Consider the following 17341-nt stretch of genomic DNA (forward strand, 5'->3'; position numbering starts at 1 on the left):
GGTTAGGCAGCAGATTCTGATCTGGAAAACACCAGTTTGCAGTGGGAGTCTGAACTACAGCAGGAAGTTGACTTCTGCAATGTTATCTTAAAATAAAATTTACATCTATAAAATCTCAAGAGATAAGGGACACCAGAAAGCAAAAAAATTATTTAGGCTATTTTTACTGAGCTGTCTATTTTGCTACTGACAACTTATTCTTTAAAATTTGCCTTGTTCTATGAAGGTCGCTCCAAAAGTAATGCCTCCTATTTATTTCCATGGAAACAGCAACATCTACAAAGAGCACAATAACACTATTCAGTAGAGCAAATTCTCAGCTATAAAATATTATTTTTTAACTTAGTTGCCACCATTAGCTATGCATTTTCTCCTGTGATGAACGAAAGACTGCATGCCACACTCACAAAAATCTGCACCAGTGAAGGTGACCCACTGTTGCTAGGAAGATGTTCCCCATTCAGCCCATCTGTCATGGGACCAAACACATAGAAGCTAGAAAACATTAAATCCAGACTATACAGTGGATGTGGTAGGACAGTCGAGATAGGATTGGCAATGTGTCCCATGGTCTTCAAACTGGTATGGGATCTGGAGTTATCGTGTTGCAATAGAAAGACTGTCTTCTTCTCTGGTCTGACTCTGGGATTTTGAGACTTCATCTTAGTCAGTATTGCGATGTAGTGGTCAGAGTGGATGGTTCATTCAGGTTCCAGCAAATGGAATGATCACTCCTTTCCTATTCCAAAAGCAGTGCAAATCACTTCAGCCACTGAGGGCTGCATCTTTAACTTATTCTTTGTTGAGGAACTGTCATGCTGTCATTCTTTGGACTGCCATCTTTAGTCTGGCTCAGCTCATAGGGTGACACTATACCTCGTCATCAATAATGATGTGATCCAAGAAACTGTCCCTTTCAGCTTCATACTGTTTCAATAAGTCCCGACAAAGTTGTGTACAGTGTTCTTCCTGTTCCTGTGTGAGTATTGATGGGAATCATCTGGCACAAACTTTGCAGTATTCCAATGTTGCCACCACCATTCCCAGTGCATTGAAGCTAATATTCAACTCTGTACACAGTTCTCCAGTCATATTCCACTGATTTGCATAGATGAGCTGATCAAGATGCTCTTCATTTTGTGGTATGACAGCCATGCATGGGCATCCAGAACATGAGTTGTCTTTTGTGTCACTGTCACCAGTGCTGAAACAAACAATCCACCACCTCACTGTGCTCATATCTACTGTTTGGACTCCGTAAACATTCAGCAAGTGTCAGTGAATGTCAGTGGGTGCCATTTTTTCTACATGGAGGAACTCAGTGACATATCTTTGCTTCTTCCACACTTCCATGTCAGATACCATTTTGTCAGACCACTCCTCTGCTGTCATTTGTCACACACAGCAAAATGCGATGGAATTTTGATGGGAAGATTCAACCTCTACTTCCATACCACAGACATCTGCTTCTGTCATGGTAGGCGAGCATCATAAAATTGGAAGTGTTACTTTCAATATTACATAGTGCATCACAAGAAGAGAACTAGCCCACAACAAATTTGCCATCGCATAAGGACTACAGTCAGAACAGCTCAGAAGACTGTTTAAAAAGTAAAAAGTAGGAGAGGCAGTGACTCAATATGTGAATAAACGAGGTCAGAAAGTGTTGTGAAAGAAGTCTGTACATATGTATCCATGATATTTACATAGATCAGAAATTTGCATCTTTTCTAAGTGTATCTGTTTATCAACTGCCTTGATTTTTGGAGAAGAATCACACCTCTGAACAGGTGACATGCAAAACTCCACACCTTAGTAAGGAGCATAAGCTGAGACAGAATTTTATCAGCCATTTTTGTTTAATTCTCTATTGGTTTAAACAAACTCAACTTGACAGAAATAAAGAATCTGTTGCAGATGCAGCCCAAAAAGGATTTTGGGGAGACAGCTGGACAGCAGAACAGATATTTAGCACATGCACAGTATACTGCAGTCACAAGAGAATATTACCAGTATCCTCTATCAACATCCTTAACCTTTGATTGTCCGAACACGTCTTATTAAAAATCACTACTTATTACTTCCCCTATATATTTTTATAGACATCATCCTTTAAAAATATTTTATTCCCCTTTATTGCAGGTGGCAAATTTGCTCAGACTCTTCCAGATCCCCCAGATAAGTTACGCCTCCACCAGTGCCAAGCTGAGTGACAAATCCCGCTACGACTATTTTGCAAGGACAGTGCCCCCTGACTTCTACCAAGCAAAAGCCATGGCTGAAATCTTACGGTTCTTCAACTGGACTTACGTGTCAACGGTTGCTTCAGAAGGAGACTATGGGGAGACGGGGATTGAAGCCTTTGAGCAGGAAGCTCGCCTCCGCAACATCTGCATTGCCACCTCTGAGAAAGTGGGACGGTCCAACATCAGAAAGTCCTATGATGGTGTGATCAGAGAGTTGCTGCAGAAACCCAATGCCAGAGTGGTGGTGCTGTTCATGCGAGGTGATGACTCTCGGGAGCTCATTGCAGCTGCCAATCGCTTTAATGTTTCCTTCACCTGGATTGCCAGTGATGGATGGGGAGCACAAGAGAGTATTGTCAAAGGTAATGAGCATATAGCCTCTGGGGCAATAACCTTGGAGCTTGCTTCCCATCCAGTTAAAGAGTTTGACAGGTATTTCCAAAGCCTCAGTCCATACAATAACAGACGAAACCCCTGGTTCAAGGACTTTTGGGAGCAAAAATTCCAGTGCAATCTCCAGAATCGAAAGCCACACAAAAAAACTTGTGACAAGCACTTCACCATCAACAGTTCCAATTATGAGCAAGAATCCAAGATCATGTTTGTTGTGAATGCTGTGTACGCGATGGCCCACGCTTTGCATAAAATGCAGAGGACTCTGTGTCCAAACACCACCAAACTGTGTGATGCTATGAAACATCTGGATGGCAAGAAGCTGTACAAAGATTATCTTCTGAAAGTAAACTTTACAGGTAATAACTTTGCTTTCAGTGCACACACAACATCACTGTAATTAATGAAATATTCATTGGTCACTGTAACAGCAAGCTAAATTCCCTATAGCTACTAATTAGGGTTCAAACAAGGGTCATATTTAAGGAAGGCTACTCTTGTCACAGGAAGAAAGCATGATGAGAACCCTAAAAATACAAATCAGTTTGGTGTTGTTTTCAGCAATAGGATGAGATGTAGGTGGCAACAGTTGTCTTGGAAATGTTACCATCCATCCCATACACTTCTGGACACCAGTCTCCATTTCAGTCATAGCCAGTTTGGCTTTTGCTGGGCATGTCTCAGGGTCAGTGATCATTTCACCACTTGCTACACTAGGCAGTTGCCACTGCGACTATGCCAAGAGTTGGCCTTCTAGTATTTGGACCCTAAACAATGTCCAATGCCCTTGAAACAGTAAAACAGTGATTCCTGCTCTAAAATCAGATAGGTAAAAAATATCTAAATTTGTGGGACAGAGTTATGATCTGTGCTAAAGGTCTTCAAACTTTATGACCAAGTACAAAAGTTAGATTAAATGTGCACAAGAGTCATAGAGTGGGTGATCTGGTAATGATATAAGCAAATCTCACAAGGACTGGTTGTGCAGCATAAGACAGGTCTGTGCTTTGGCCATCACAGATGACTGGGTTTATGTTTGCTTTTAATGTTGCACCATACAAGGCTAAGTAGGTCACAAGCATCATGCCCTCTAATTGTTATGTGCCTAATTTTCTGCTGAAGCATTTTCTTTGAGCTTGCATTTCTATGTATTATTAAACTGATATATGCCTGACGAACTGCTAATAAGGGAACATCACACAGTGCTTTCTGTGAGAACTAGCTCCAAGAGGTATAGAAGGGCAAATACACATCATACAACATGGTCAATCTCAAGAGACCATCAGTAAAAGTACAACAGTAATATTAGAAATTATGTGAAACTGTCAGATTGGAACTCAGTGTTTCATTCACTATAAGGTGCTATGGCCTCCCAGCATCTTACTAGTTGATTTGTTTAGAGTATTCCAGGCTTCATGAATCCCACATGCCTTGATTTCTTTACCACAGAAATCAAGGAAGGGCAGAAGGGACTGGTCATTTCCTGCATCTTACCTTATTCCACAGGAGGTGTTTCAGGAAAAGGCATGAGCTTAGACACGCTCTGGTAATATAGGTTCAATCATAAGGAATAATAATGTTCTCAGAGAGAGCAGCTGGAATTTGATATGTTTTAAAACTCTCATTTGAGTGTTGCATGCAATTCAGATGAAGCAACACACGTGACCAGAGCCACATGATGTTCGTGTGTGTTATGTTGTTTTGTCTCCTCCTAAAGACTGCTACGTCAGTAAGAACAGTCACATACCATCTCATATATGGAGGTATAGTCAACGTACATATATCACATGAAGTGCTGTAATTGTATTTGATTTATCTATTAATTTTGTGTCTCACAGAAAACAGCTTAAAAGCCTTTTCATCATTAGAGCCATGGAAAATTAGAAATAATCACCATGTCTCCTCCCTCTCCATATCACACTTAGAACATAGAAAATATTTTGCTTACATTCATCCTCAAAGATATCTGACTATCTTGAGGTTACTTGGACAGTAACAACCTACCCCAACGTACTCACCCAGTGCATTCATTCAATTCAATAACTTGAACATCAATAATTTGAAAACATAATCTGATTTTTCTGGATTTAAGTACATACATTTTCCAGTCCATTATTAAATATTCTTAGCTCCATTGCTTGATTCCCAAAAATTTTTCTGTCGTCCATATATTTTTAAGCACTCAAACATTTTCGCACTCAGCATTTAGATGTAAAGCCAAGATGTCTACTTTTTTCTTTGACCAAAACTCCAGGAAAAGAAATAATTTAGATACAGACAGAAAATTTAACTATCATGATGACTGAAATAGTTTATACTTCTTAAGAATTAGAAATTGAAGCTGCCAAGCTGAAAAAAAAAACATTCAAAGCCTGTCATTTTGCAATTTTTAAAATGGATAGCTTTTTAGAATCGAATGAACTGTTTTAAAAGTCAGTGAGGAAGTCTTTCAAACTCTGAAGAACCCTGCTTTCAGTTGATTTCCAGTTTAAATTGTTAGAAATCATGGAGAGTTCTTTTCCAAAGGCTTTGTTCCATATGTATTATTGGTAGTTTACAGCATGATTTGCTCATCCCCGGTTGCCTTGTTATCAGTTCTCCCATTATGATGTTAATTCACACTCGAACTGTCTGCAGCCTTTGAAATCAGATGAGTGATATTTAAGTAGTGAAAGAATCAGCAAGTCTCCTATGACTTCTTTTCAATAACGTGAAATTTTAATACATACAAATTTTGTCATTGATTTGCACAGGACCAAGGACTCATTTTTGCTATTTTCTGCTTGAAGAAATTCTCTGGGTATGTTGCTAATGCAACAAACATTTGATCAACCATGCTTTCATATTTCCAGCTCCAAAACTGAGAACACATACTCAGTCCAGAGTGAGGATAGCATGGATGCCACCAGCCCATTAGCTACCCTACAGTCAAGTCAGACTGATTTTTCTCATTTAGAATCATAAACAGTTTGAGTTGGAAGAGACCTTTAAAGATCATCTAGCTCAACTCCCTGCAATGAACAGAGGTACCCCAGCTATATCAGGTTGCTCAGAGCTCCATCCAGCCTGACCTTGAGTTCCTCCAGGGGAAGAGCACCAACCACTTCTCAGCACCCATTTCCAGTGCCTCACCACCCTTATCATAGAGAATATTTTCCTTATATCCAGTGCAAATCTGTCCTCTTTTGGTTTGAAATCTTTTCCCCTTGACCTCTCACTTCTTTAGCATTAGATAGCGATACACACTCAATGAATGAATTAGGCAATAAATAAAAGTGACAACCATGTTTGCTCGCACACACAAATGGTTATTTAAGAGATGCCTTCAGTGCTGAAAGGCATAGATAGCTAAGCTTTGCATGCATAAACATGCAGCAGGTAGCATCTTGCAACTTACCATGAAAACATCTGACAAATGGCCCTGAACGTGTTCTCCCATCTTCCCAATACATTCAAACACACCAGTTTGGGCAAATGACAGGATTCGATTATGTGATTAGTGTGACATTGTGCAATTGTAGACATTTACCTTATACGTGTTAATTAGTTTCAGCCATTCATCAATTATAGTTAATGGAGGGGATCAGCACTCACAAAGGGCGATTCAGACCACGTGAGATATGATTTGCTCCTATATCTCTTTCAGTTGACAACAGAAGGAGCTGAGCAACTGAGATTCTCACCTGCTGTTTGGCTAAAAGCCTGAGGTAAGCCTCCCAGGCACAGCAGTAATGGGATCTGTAGGGAAATACTCAGGCACCAGCTGATAGCATGGTTGGAGAAGAGGACTGGTCAGGATTTGTGCACTCCCGTGCCACTGCTGCTACTGACATGCTGTGTGACAGGTATTTCATAAACACCTCTGGGGGGTTACTTATTTCTCCCTGTTCCTTAAACTGAAATAACTGAATGCAGTGGCATGCAAGCAAGTTGAAATTTCCTTCCTTATTTTCTGCGACATACACAGAGAACATATTTTTCTTACAAGTCAATAAGATGTAGATGACAAATGTGTTATCCTGAATCTTTTCTCTAAGGGAAAGCTGTTTATTCCCAGTACCCAGTTCCAGCAGCAAGATCTGAGAATACAAAGACCGGCCAACAAGTAAATACAGCCACACCATCTCAGTGCTTGTTTGGGCTTTCAAGGAGTTATATGCTGGTTCATCCACTTGGCTTTCCTGTGCTCTTCCTTCCTGAGAACACAAGTGCAGCATTTGACGTTACAAATCGTGATGCTATTCTGCTGATAAGGAGACAGTGGTTCAAGAGGCTGTTAGCTTTTATTGCCACTACAACAGTGTCAAAATAAAGCAAGGAGCTCCATAGAAGACAGTGAGAAATAAATTCAGACCGGACTCTCAAGGAAGGTGTGAATCTGGGGATTGGCCCCAGCAGAAGGCAAAGTTCCACATATCCAGAAGCCCACCTTCTCTGACAGATAGAGATGTCAGTATAGCAACCAGTGCTAAATGTTTCAACTCCTTTAAGCCATTGGGATCAAACAGAAAAGAACTACAACAACAGATCAGTACCAATTTTAGGCAACACCCACATTTATAGCATTCAGTGTCTTGTCCTACTTATTTCATCCTCCACAGCTAAAGGAGAGTCCATCAGCCTCTTTTCCTAGGTGACAGTAATAGGACAAGAGGCAATGGCCTCAAGTTGTGCCAGGGGAGGTTCAAGTTGCATGTTAGGAGGGATTTCTTTTCAAAAAGAGTGGAGAGGCATTGGAACAGCCTGCCAAGGGAGGTGGTGGAGTCACCAACCCTGGAGGCATTCAAGAAACATGTGGATGTGGCTCAGAGAGACATGGTTAATGGGCATAGTGGGGATGAGTTGGTGATTGGACTAGATGATCTTAGAGATAATTTCTGATCTTAGTGATTGTATTACTCTATGTTCCTCCCCATATTATGTTAATCATGCTGCTCTGCTGCTGTAGTAAAGTCTACATCATCAGTTTAAAGTCTACATCATTGCTCATATTCGGCAAAATTCTGTCCTGTGGGTGAACAGAATGATCATTTGATATGAAAAAGAGGTTGAAAATTTCAGGTCTGATTTGTCACCTTTCACCCACTGGATTTTATGACACCATTTTTATTGCCATCTGCCCTACATTTCTTTGTGTGGTTAATTTTTCTTTCTCTGTCTCAGTCAGCATCCATATAGTATGAAAATAAAATGCGAACTTGCCTTCACATGTTCTCTTGCACACTGCTGCAGTGGCAAAATACATTCACAGGCCATTTCTGCAATATGCATCCCACCTATGTAGGAAAGAGCTTAAAAATTTATGTTCTGTAACAGGCTGATGTCACTTCAGTTCTGAGCACAAGGGCACTGCAAGGTCTCTGCTCTGGTATTTAGTCATAAATATTTCCTGTAAATGGTCCACTCTATAGCTCAGTGTCCTACAAGGCTGGCATGAACAAATGATGTGAGTGCTGTCACCAGCAGAGTACAGATGCAGAAACTTCAAAGGCCAGATATAAATTTACAGCACAGAATACCCGTTGGTAGACATGCAGAATAAAGCTAGATCTGATATCCCAGGCCGTGCAGCAGACAGCCCCCCTGTCTTCTTCCCCAGGGAGCTTCTGCTCATCAGGTCAGATCTTCTTTGCACTCAGTCAACTGTAAGGTCCTGCTGAACTTCCCTGTGATGCTTGTGTGTAATATAAACCAAATCAACACTTACACTTGAAGATGAATTGTTCATAGGAAAAAGCATCCAATTCCTTCTGAATCATAAAAGTTTTCAAAGTATAATACATGACGGATTTGTGGTCAATAAATCAAAGCAAAAATAATGTGAATTCCCCAAGATACTCATTAAAAATATATGTGAAATGTTGTCTAGGATTTGTAAGAAAAATTACTGCCTTTTCTCCCACCTTGTGGGACCACAAAGTTGTCATAGCATTTAAAAACTTGAAAGCATCCAAAGGAAGTAAAAGCATATTTGAGATGTGCTATTTCAGAGTAGAAGAGCAGTTGAACATAGAGAATTTTCCCATACTTTTCTCTACATTAGAGTTAGATTGGTACATATGCATGGAGTTCTAGTGAGATTTTGACAGAGTGGTTTTCCGATATCCCTATCTGCTTTTTCCCTCCTCCAATTGCCACACTGCATATGTAGCTGCTCATGTGGATCTGCAGTGTCTTTCTCTGAGGAAACTTTATGACTCTGAGAGGTATCTGTGCAGAACTCTTTTGCTTACCTCTTCCTAAGTCTTTTAATATGTTTATATATTCACATATGTATGGATTTTGTTTATATACGTGTATACGCATGTATCTTTCAAACCTTAAAGATTCTATGACTCTTTGTCCATGGAGGTGCTCAAGAAAAGGACAGGTGTGGCACTGAGGGATATGGTTCAGTGGGCATGGTGTGGATGAGTAGTGATGGGTGGCCTGATCTAATGGCTGGCAGCCCTGCCCATGACACGGGTGTTGAAACTAGATAATCTTTAAGAATCCCTCCAACTTAAGCCATTCTATGATTCAGTGGTAGGACTATACGATCTTAGTGGTCTTTTCTACCTTAATGATTCTATGATTCTACAATACATGCATATCTAATTATAAGTGTATATTATAGACCCATAGTTTTTAGAGTGATATACTTGAACAATAAATCAAGTCAGAAGAGATATCTGGAGGTCTTTAGCTCAGACTCTCACTCAAAGCAGGGTAACTTGCAAGATCAGACCAAATTGCACAGGGCTTAACAGACATAAATGGGCTGAAATTATTTTTAAAAAAAATCACCATTTTGATATGGAACCGTTTTATCCTCTAGCTTAGGTTTTAGATATCATAGCGGCAAATAATGTGATCTGCTCTCTGATCCAAATAAAATTTTTATTGTAACTTCTCTTGCCATGATGGTAGGCCAGTAACCTACCTATTAATGGGAGCTATTATCTAGTCAGAGATCATCATAAAACACTTCTTTTTCATGCTTTTATTTGGTACTAATTACACTAATTGGCCTGAGTGTGCAGGGGCAGAGGCTGAATTCCATTCTCACCTCCTGAGATGAGCTCAGCTGAGCTCCAACAGCAGAGGCTGAATTCTGCTGACTATTACTTCCCTGCTGATTCAAGCACAAAGTACTTCTGCCTGTTGTCACCATTCTGGGCACTGAGCTTCCATGAACAAGAAGTGAAATGCAGCTTTAGCAAGACACAAAGAAGAAATAACTTTCCAGGAAGACTCTGGAAGAATGTTACATTTGACCTTCTCCCAGCTGGCTGCCATTTCTGGAAAGCCTGCAGAAACCACCATACAGAATGGCCTCTAAATCCTTACAACAACATATTTAGGTGAAAGTGCCTTCACATCCATAAAATAACAAGCAGTTCTTCATTTCTTTTTTTTCTTCTAATCTGTTATTCATACAATCACTTCAGTTTCACTATGAAAAAACTGAACATAAACAGCCACCAAATCATAGACTCCTAGAATCATATAATGGCTTGGGTTGGAAGGGACCTTAAGGCCCTTAAGGCTGGTCCCAAGTCCCCTGCTGTTGGCTGGTTGCTCCCCATCAGTTCAGGCTGCCCAGAGCCCCATCCAGTCTGGTCATGTGCACCAGGGATGGGGCATCCACAACTTCTTTGGGCAACTTGTTGTACTGCCTTGCATCTGACTTCTAGTCAGCTTCATTCATATTAATGAAGTAGCTTCTAGACCTCTCACAAATCTATATATCACACAGTGCCACGGGGGTGTATAAATGAGGATAAGATTAGACATCATGTTTATGGAGCAACACATGATTTAAAAACTGAGCAATGATTTTTATTCAGATCACATATTTGAGAGACAGAAGGCTCGGTAACCTAATTTCTCTAAATCACAGACTTTCTGTGTTTGCCTGCTGTTAGTTTTATAATAGTAATTATTTCATCTTTTGTTCCACTGGCAAATGTCATGTGAATCCCAAACACCTGGGCACAGTCAAAGCGCTTGGAGGGGCAGGAGGATGCAGGCAGCTTCTTCATCCCCCAGCCAAGCACGCTCATTTTTCCTGTCCCATGGGTCTCTACAGGAGACAGCTCTGGAAATACCATAGAATTCCATTCTTATTGTTCATATAGTTTGACCTATGCAAGAATATACATGCAACTGGAAAGCTGCTAATTCTTGTGACCTTGAAGGGCAAGATATCATGTGAGGAAAGAGCCTTGTTCAGGATTCCTACTTCTCACATTTTAATATCTAATTTGGCTCTGAAAAGCCAACAGAATGACCATGTTCTGTTCTCTTAATTTCTATAGAGCAGTTCCAGAAGTATTCATAGTCTCACGCACATGGTGAGAGGCTGTACTCAGTATTAATAAGGATGAGGACAAGGACACAGTACTTTGCATAGGGATGCAACAGGACAGTGCGACATACTGGGAAAATAAACACCCTTCTATGCAATCCAGGAGTGTCCGGGACTTCTCAGAGAAAATGCTTTTTGCAAAAGGAAATGCAAAAAAAAAGCAACCGACCAACCAACCAAACAAAAAACCCACAGAAATCATATACTCAAATAGCTAGTTCCAAAAATAACACAATGCTACATAATTTTTTACCAAATCTCTTTTTCTCTTGGCAGCTAATAGTTATGCTAGAAAGGTAACATTGAAAGCATCTTGCATAGAAAAATATTTTTTCTCCTTCATATTATTTCATTCCTGAAGACATTTTCTTCACAGAAAGCACATTGCAAAGATATTCTCAGGCTAACACTGACTTAATGGGATCTCATACCAAACCAGTATAGCTGCACTAACATGACACAGCCTTCAGCCCACTCCAGTGAAGAAACGTAGATGCAGATCTTGAACTCTAAATCATTATATAACACATTTCCAAGCAAATCTGCCACAAGATGACTGCTGTATTTGTCCCTGTTAAACTGCGGTCCAGATGAGCATGTGAACCTATTTCAGCTTTCTTCTATTGCCTTCAACTTTGATGCTGCCTATTTCTAACTCCCAGTGCAGAAACAATGGCTGAGCCAAGGATTTGCAGATCCAAACCAAAGTATACCTTCCAAAAAAACTCTGTAAGAGCACTCTTCACAAATTGACCTTCCACGTAACTCCCATCAGCTGCAAACTGGATGAACTTGGCAGAGAGATGTGTTCAAGGCTGACTTTCTTTCTCTTCCTCATCTATTAGATCCACATTTCTAAACACCTCTAAAAACATTTCAGAGAATGTCTGCTTTGGCATTACTGCAATATTTATGGGTATTTTGTTAGCAGATACAGGATATAATGTAAAAAGATATTTCAATGCTGTTATCTGGGTGAGTCATTTCCTTGTGTTCCTTTCTTCCTGCCATGAAAACATATTTTGTCTGAGGATGAATACAAAATGAATACAAAGAATGTTAAAATTCTCCGAGGCAGCAGGAAGAGCACACACATTCACGAACAGGGTATCAGAATCAGAGAAACTTATAAAAAACTGTCCACAAAACTCTGCCTAGAGCATGGCTCAGTCACAGGAGATATCCTTTGATTTGCTTTCTCACTTTTTGCTCCGTGCAGCAGCAGTTAGAAGCCATTCAGCTGCCCACCACTGGGACATAAAGAGGTTCAGTTGCAAGTCACAATGGTGATTTCTCCAAATATAAGTCTTTAAAATTGAGGTATATGAATCATAAAAATAAAATAAAATATTACTAAAATCATTAAGTTGGACTGTAGGGTCCGCGCAGCACAACTCCCTTACACTTAAGCCCACAAGAACAACATAGAGCTGAGTGGTGGTATTGAGAATGATGGCTGCCAATACTCAACAAAAAGAAAGCAGAGGTGCTCCACAGTGCCAAGCCCCTCAGTCTTGCATTCACTTTTCATCTCCTACAGTTTTACTTTTGTCATTACAAGTCCATCTTCCTACTTGCCAATACATGAATTATCTACCGTACCTCTTCTGGTCTAATGGCACACATATATTTATCACTTTTCCTATAGAAGTAATTCGAAAGTACTTTGGAAGGCTGAGACTCTCACTAAATTTGAATGTGCAATCCTTTTTCTGCTCAGTAGAAGTTCCATGAAGAACATGTTCCTGTTTGCTGTTACACAGATTCCTAACAATTTCATACATGAGAGAATAAGCTAATACAGCAGTTCCTTTGTACGTATGAAATAGTTGCCACTTCTGTGGCTGAAATACAAGGCTTGACTAAGAAAATACATTAATTTTAGCCAGAGGAGGAAAAGCTCTGTGCTGAGTGGAAACGGGGAAACTATCAGAATGAGAAAACTGGGTGAAACACAGACTTGAAGAAAGTCCTTACACTTAAAGTGTTTGTCACAGAAATCCTGTGTAATGCCATGGCTGAGAGCATATGGATTTTAAGGATGGACTATGATTTGTAATAGGTGCATCAGTATTTCTTCAGTACGGTGCCACATCATCAACCACACTCCTGTATGGGAAGGTTGGATCAGAAAAAGCACACACACGTGCATACATGCACGTATACTCTCAAAAACACTCACTGTTTTTACACCTAATTAAAGTTACTTGATGAATGATTGTTGATTTCACATTAGCAGAATGTAGTGAACAATAAATCAAAAGGCAGTAATCTTTCTTCTACAGAAGAGGGGGGATAATCTCATAATGTTATGGTAGCAGCACTGATCAGTTACAGCATCCATGGCCAGGAGACAGCCACAGGAGAGAGTATTTCTTTTCTCCATCTTTCTTTTGTTCCCTTTCTTGCAGAAGCCATTAAAGTCCTTGTAACTACTCATTATCTCCTTTATCATTTCACCATACACAGGATGTTTTGCATATGCTGTATAAATGTACTTCTCTCCCTTGATTGTGCCTTCTCTTCTCTGTTTCCAAGGTTGAATTCATTTAGTGATCAGTAACTGACTCTTTGTGTGTGCTTGTACATCTGGAGCCTCAAGCATCTTTCTCTGCTTCAGCTACAGATCTCACCTACTCTCTTCCTTTGGGAATACTTTATTTGTGATTCTTTACATTTTACAGTTGGTCTTGAATTTACTACAAAACATGAGAAAATATTTGTTCATATGCACAAGTGTATTAGGTGGACTTGCTGGCCTCTGCCAGTCTAGGCAGCAAAGACATAAGTAACTATATATCCTGTGATCCTAATGTTCTTGAAAATAAAAAACATGGCACCAAGTAAATTTTACCTATAGAGTCTCCAAAAGTTGATTTTTTCCATAATATTTGTGCATGGTCCTAAGTGGTGGAGCAGCTGATCTCTGCACTGAGATCTTGACGCCATTTCAGTACATAGGCCCACTGGACGATGACAGACCTCCACCAGATGGTGCCAAATAAGACAGGTATGGTGCTGTCAGGATTTGTTACAAAAAAAGTTCTGAAATAAGTATGTTAAACTCCTATCGCATTTGCATGTGTATATGAATAAATGCATCAAGGCTAATAAACGGTGCAGTAACTGAAAGATATTTTTTTAAATCATCCTACGGGCACTTTAGAAAAGTCAGAAGAGGATTTGAGGCAGTACTATTAGTGAGCCTTCTAGATCTCTGAAATACTTTATCAGTTTGAGCCTATCAGTGAGTCTCTGCTTCAACCTTTAAACAGGCAAACTAATCAACATTTCTTTTCACATCTTTCCCTGAAGTCCAGTGATTGCTGCTGCTGTTGCTGAACTGATTCATTGGAGCAAAACATGAGCAAAAATTATTTTGTGCTCCCAGTTTTATCTTTTCCACCTGAAAGCAGGAGAATTTGCAAGTATTAATAGGACATGCAGCGTGCATGTTGCAGAATAACGCACTCCAGTGAACAGTGATGATGCTGGGAGAGGTGATGTGCTGCTTTTGTACCTGGTGTGTGATATGTGTGAAAAAAACAAAAAGAGGGGTGTTCTTACCCTTCATCTCACTATCTCCTTACTGAAATTTGTTGTTGGGAGAAACCACTTTCACATCTGGATTGATTGACTCAGCATTTGGTCATTCATAAGATATACTTTATTGAATATTGACTTAACGAGCCATTTTATTAGATATGCATTTCTAGCTATTGTATTATTGTATGGACATGAGGAAAAAGAAAATTCCAGACTCAACCTTTTACAAAGGTTGTCACACTTAATGTATGCAGGGGACTATCTGAAAGTATTACTTTGATGATTTCTTCATCACTGGCCAAAATTCAACACTGCCAGCTTCTTTAACGTATTTCTTCACACAGTACAGGAGTTCTGTAAGAAATGTACAAGCCTAGAATAGATGCCCTGGCAAAATTTAAGTTAAATAAATATCAGCCACTTTTTTCGCATGCATATTGTATTCACAGAGAAAAATGCTCCTCTGCAGAATCTTATAAAATAAAATGCATGGAACATTTATGCTTTCAGCTGAACTCCAAGTTTTCTTTGTTGTCCATCAACATTATACGAAATGCTATAACTGAGCTGCATAATATGCCTGAGCTAAAGATTGCAATGTGTGTTTCATTACAGTATTATTTCTTTATTCAAACTTTGAACAATCCTATGATGCCTTTATCTCCACAAAAGGTTCAATAAATTTCAGCTTTGGTTATTTCAAAAAGATGCTTTCCTTAGAATTCACTACTTCATTGCTTTCTTCTCCTATTGGAAATACAATTTCACTTGTCAAATTTCCTCATGATTAGTAATTTTTAGGGTGATTGCTGAGAGTTTGCAGCAGCTTCTTAACAAAAATAACAGCATAGAGTCATGGGATTCATAGGAAAAGTCAATACCTTTATTAAACTGCTGACATAGCTGGGAAAAAAAATTGGCATAATACATATTTTTTGTATCTTGTCTTGCATCTTCATCAGGGCCTTCTGTTTCCAAACTATGTATCTTTAAAGAAGAAAAAAAAAAAACCTCTCAGCAATCGCTCTGCAAATGGATAGTAATGAGGCTCTTTGCAAAGTGAGACTGTTTCCAGAAGGAAATAAAAATCTGATATACCGAAAACCAAGCAGAGCTGTTCCTTCAAAACATTTGAAGGTCAAAATTATTGAGCAAATTTTCCAATGACCAAATGAAATGGCCTTGTACCTGAAAGCTTGTGCACTTCTTCCATCTATAGACTGGTCTAATAAAAAGCCTTGTCTACAAGCTTGGAATTTGTTTAATCCTAGACCATCACATCTACAGTGTTACTACTAAATGCTATTATATTATACAGTTAAATCTTTGTCAGCTCACCTGAACTGGGAGTGTCTTCATATCTTGCCAATTAGGAAATAACTGCCAGAGGGTCTATTTCAAGGTTCATTTGGTTCCGATCTCTAAGGGCAAACGATCTAACTGAATTATTCAGAGCACTGTCTGGAAACACCTCTCTAATCCTCAAATCCCCACAGAGGAGAGGATGTTTTAACCAACATCCTTTAATATCTTAAAAAAACTTAATCTATTCATGTTTCCTTTAGGCCAAAAGGAAGAACGACAAAAGAATTTGCTAGCTATTCAACATTTCCTTAGCCATCAGCTACTATATGCAATCTGGGGGATGCAACACATCATGAAATGGTGCCTCCAAAACAAGTTAGATTTGTGTTCCTGTGACTTAATGTAGTCCCTCTCTTAGTCCAAAAGGAAGTGAATTTAAAAAACAAAACAAAAAATTAAATGTAGCCTCAGCTACATCAGAGATGAATTGATGTTTAAGGTATGGCTCAGGTTCCTGTTGCCGAGGTTAAATGAGAATGTCCTTCATACAGTTCTGGAGCAGGGAAATCCTGACCCCCAAATGTTAATGGTCTATCAAATGCCAGACAACTCACCAGGAAACTCATCTGGCTCTTCAGGCCAACCCAGAATTTACAGTTCCAGCTCCCAAGCTTTTGTACTGTCACCATAACATTGGCCATAATTCTTCATAATAGGATTGCGTTATCTTTGCTTATGTCTACGAAATAACTAATTGGCCGACGGGAGGAGTTAGGCTGTTTGAAGTTACAGTTTAATTTCCTTTGCAATTACAAGTTGATTGCTAGTATAAACTACCTTGCATGCATTTTGTGTCTTGTGCCAGCCATTTCCTAAAGTGGGTAATCTTAAATTAAAAGAGAGGCATCAGTTGAAAGGCATTGCTACACTGGAATCTCACAGTTCATTCATATCAATTATCAACCAAATAGACATGAGGAAAAAAAAAAAAGAAAAAAGAGGGAATAAAAAGCTTGAATACTTTTGCATAAATGGTTAGGTATTTTCTAATGCAATTTTACCAAAGAACTTCAAGAAATCTTCTTCATTTCAGGGGATTATTTTTTGTAATTTTTAATAGTAAAATACAATGGTTGAAAAATATGCACATTTTTTGCTTTCAAAATCAAAAGTCTTTGATAAATTAGAAGTCCCCTTTTAATTCTCTTCATTTACCTAAAAGAAAGAATGAATTTCTAATGAAAATTACATCCCCTTGATGAATGTTTGTAGCTTAGAATCTAACTTATTTTCTCCAAACCCTAAGATTCCCACACACGTCTAAGAGCTACACAAGCAAGGGAACAGTACACACCTAAAACTGTAAAACTTTATTCTCAGGGCAAGTGTTTTGTAAGGCAGGTAGGTAGGCAAGAAATTTTTCACTCAGTTAAACTGAGAAAAATGGCAGAATGAATAAAATTCTCAAATCTTTTATACCCTTAGTTTATTTTATTAGATG

At 39.1% G+C, this 17341-nt stretch overlaps 1 protein-coding gene across 1 annotated transcript in view; it reads left to right on the forward strand.

The window, feature by feature from the left end:
• Positions 1-558: 558 nt before the first annotated feature.
• The window catches only part of GRM3 (glutamate metabotropic receptor 3), a gene marked incomplete at both ends in the record, with an annotated part of 35596 nt that continues 18813 nt past the window's right edge, over positions 559-17341 (forward strand). Inside the window, 2 exons of the mRNA XM_079533756.1 lie at positions 559-582; positions 2143-2998. Of these exons, the coding sequence (XP_079389882.1) occupies positions 559-582; positions 2143-2998 (880 nt within the window). The remainder of the gene's footprint in view (positions 583-2142; positions 2999-17341) is intronic.

Source organism: Tetrao urogallus (genome assembly GCF_951394365.1).
Source record: "Tetrao urogallus genome assembly, chromosome: 1".
Taxonomy (NCBI): Eukaryota; Metazoa; Chordata; class Aves; order Galliformes; family Phasianidae; genus Tetrao; species Tetrao urogallus.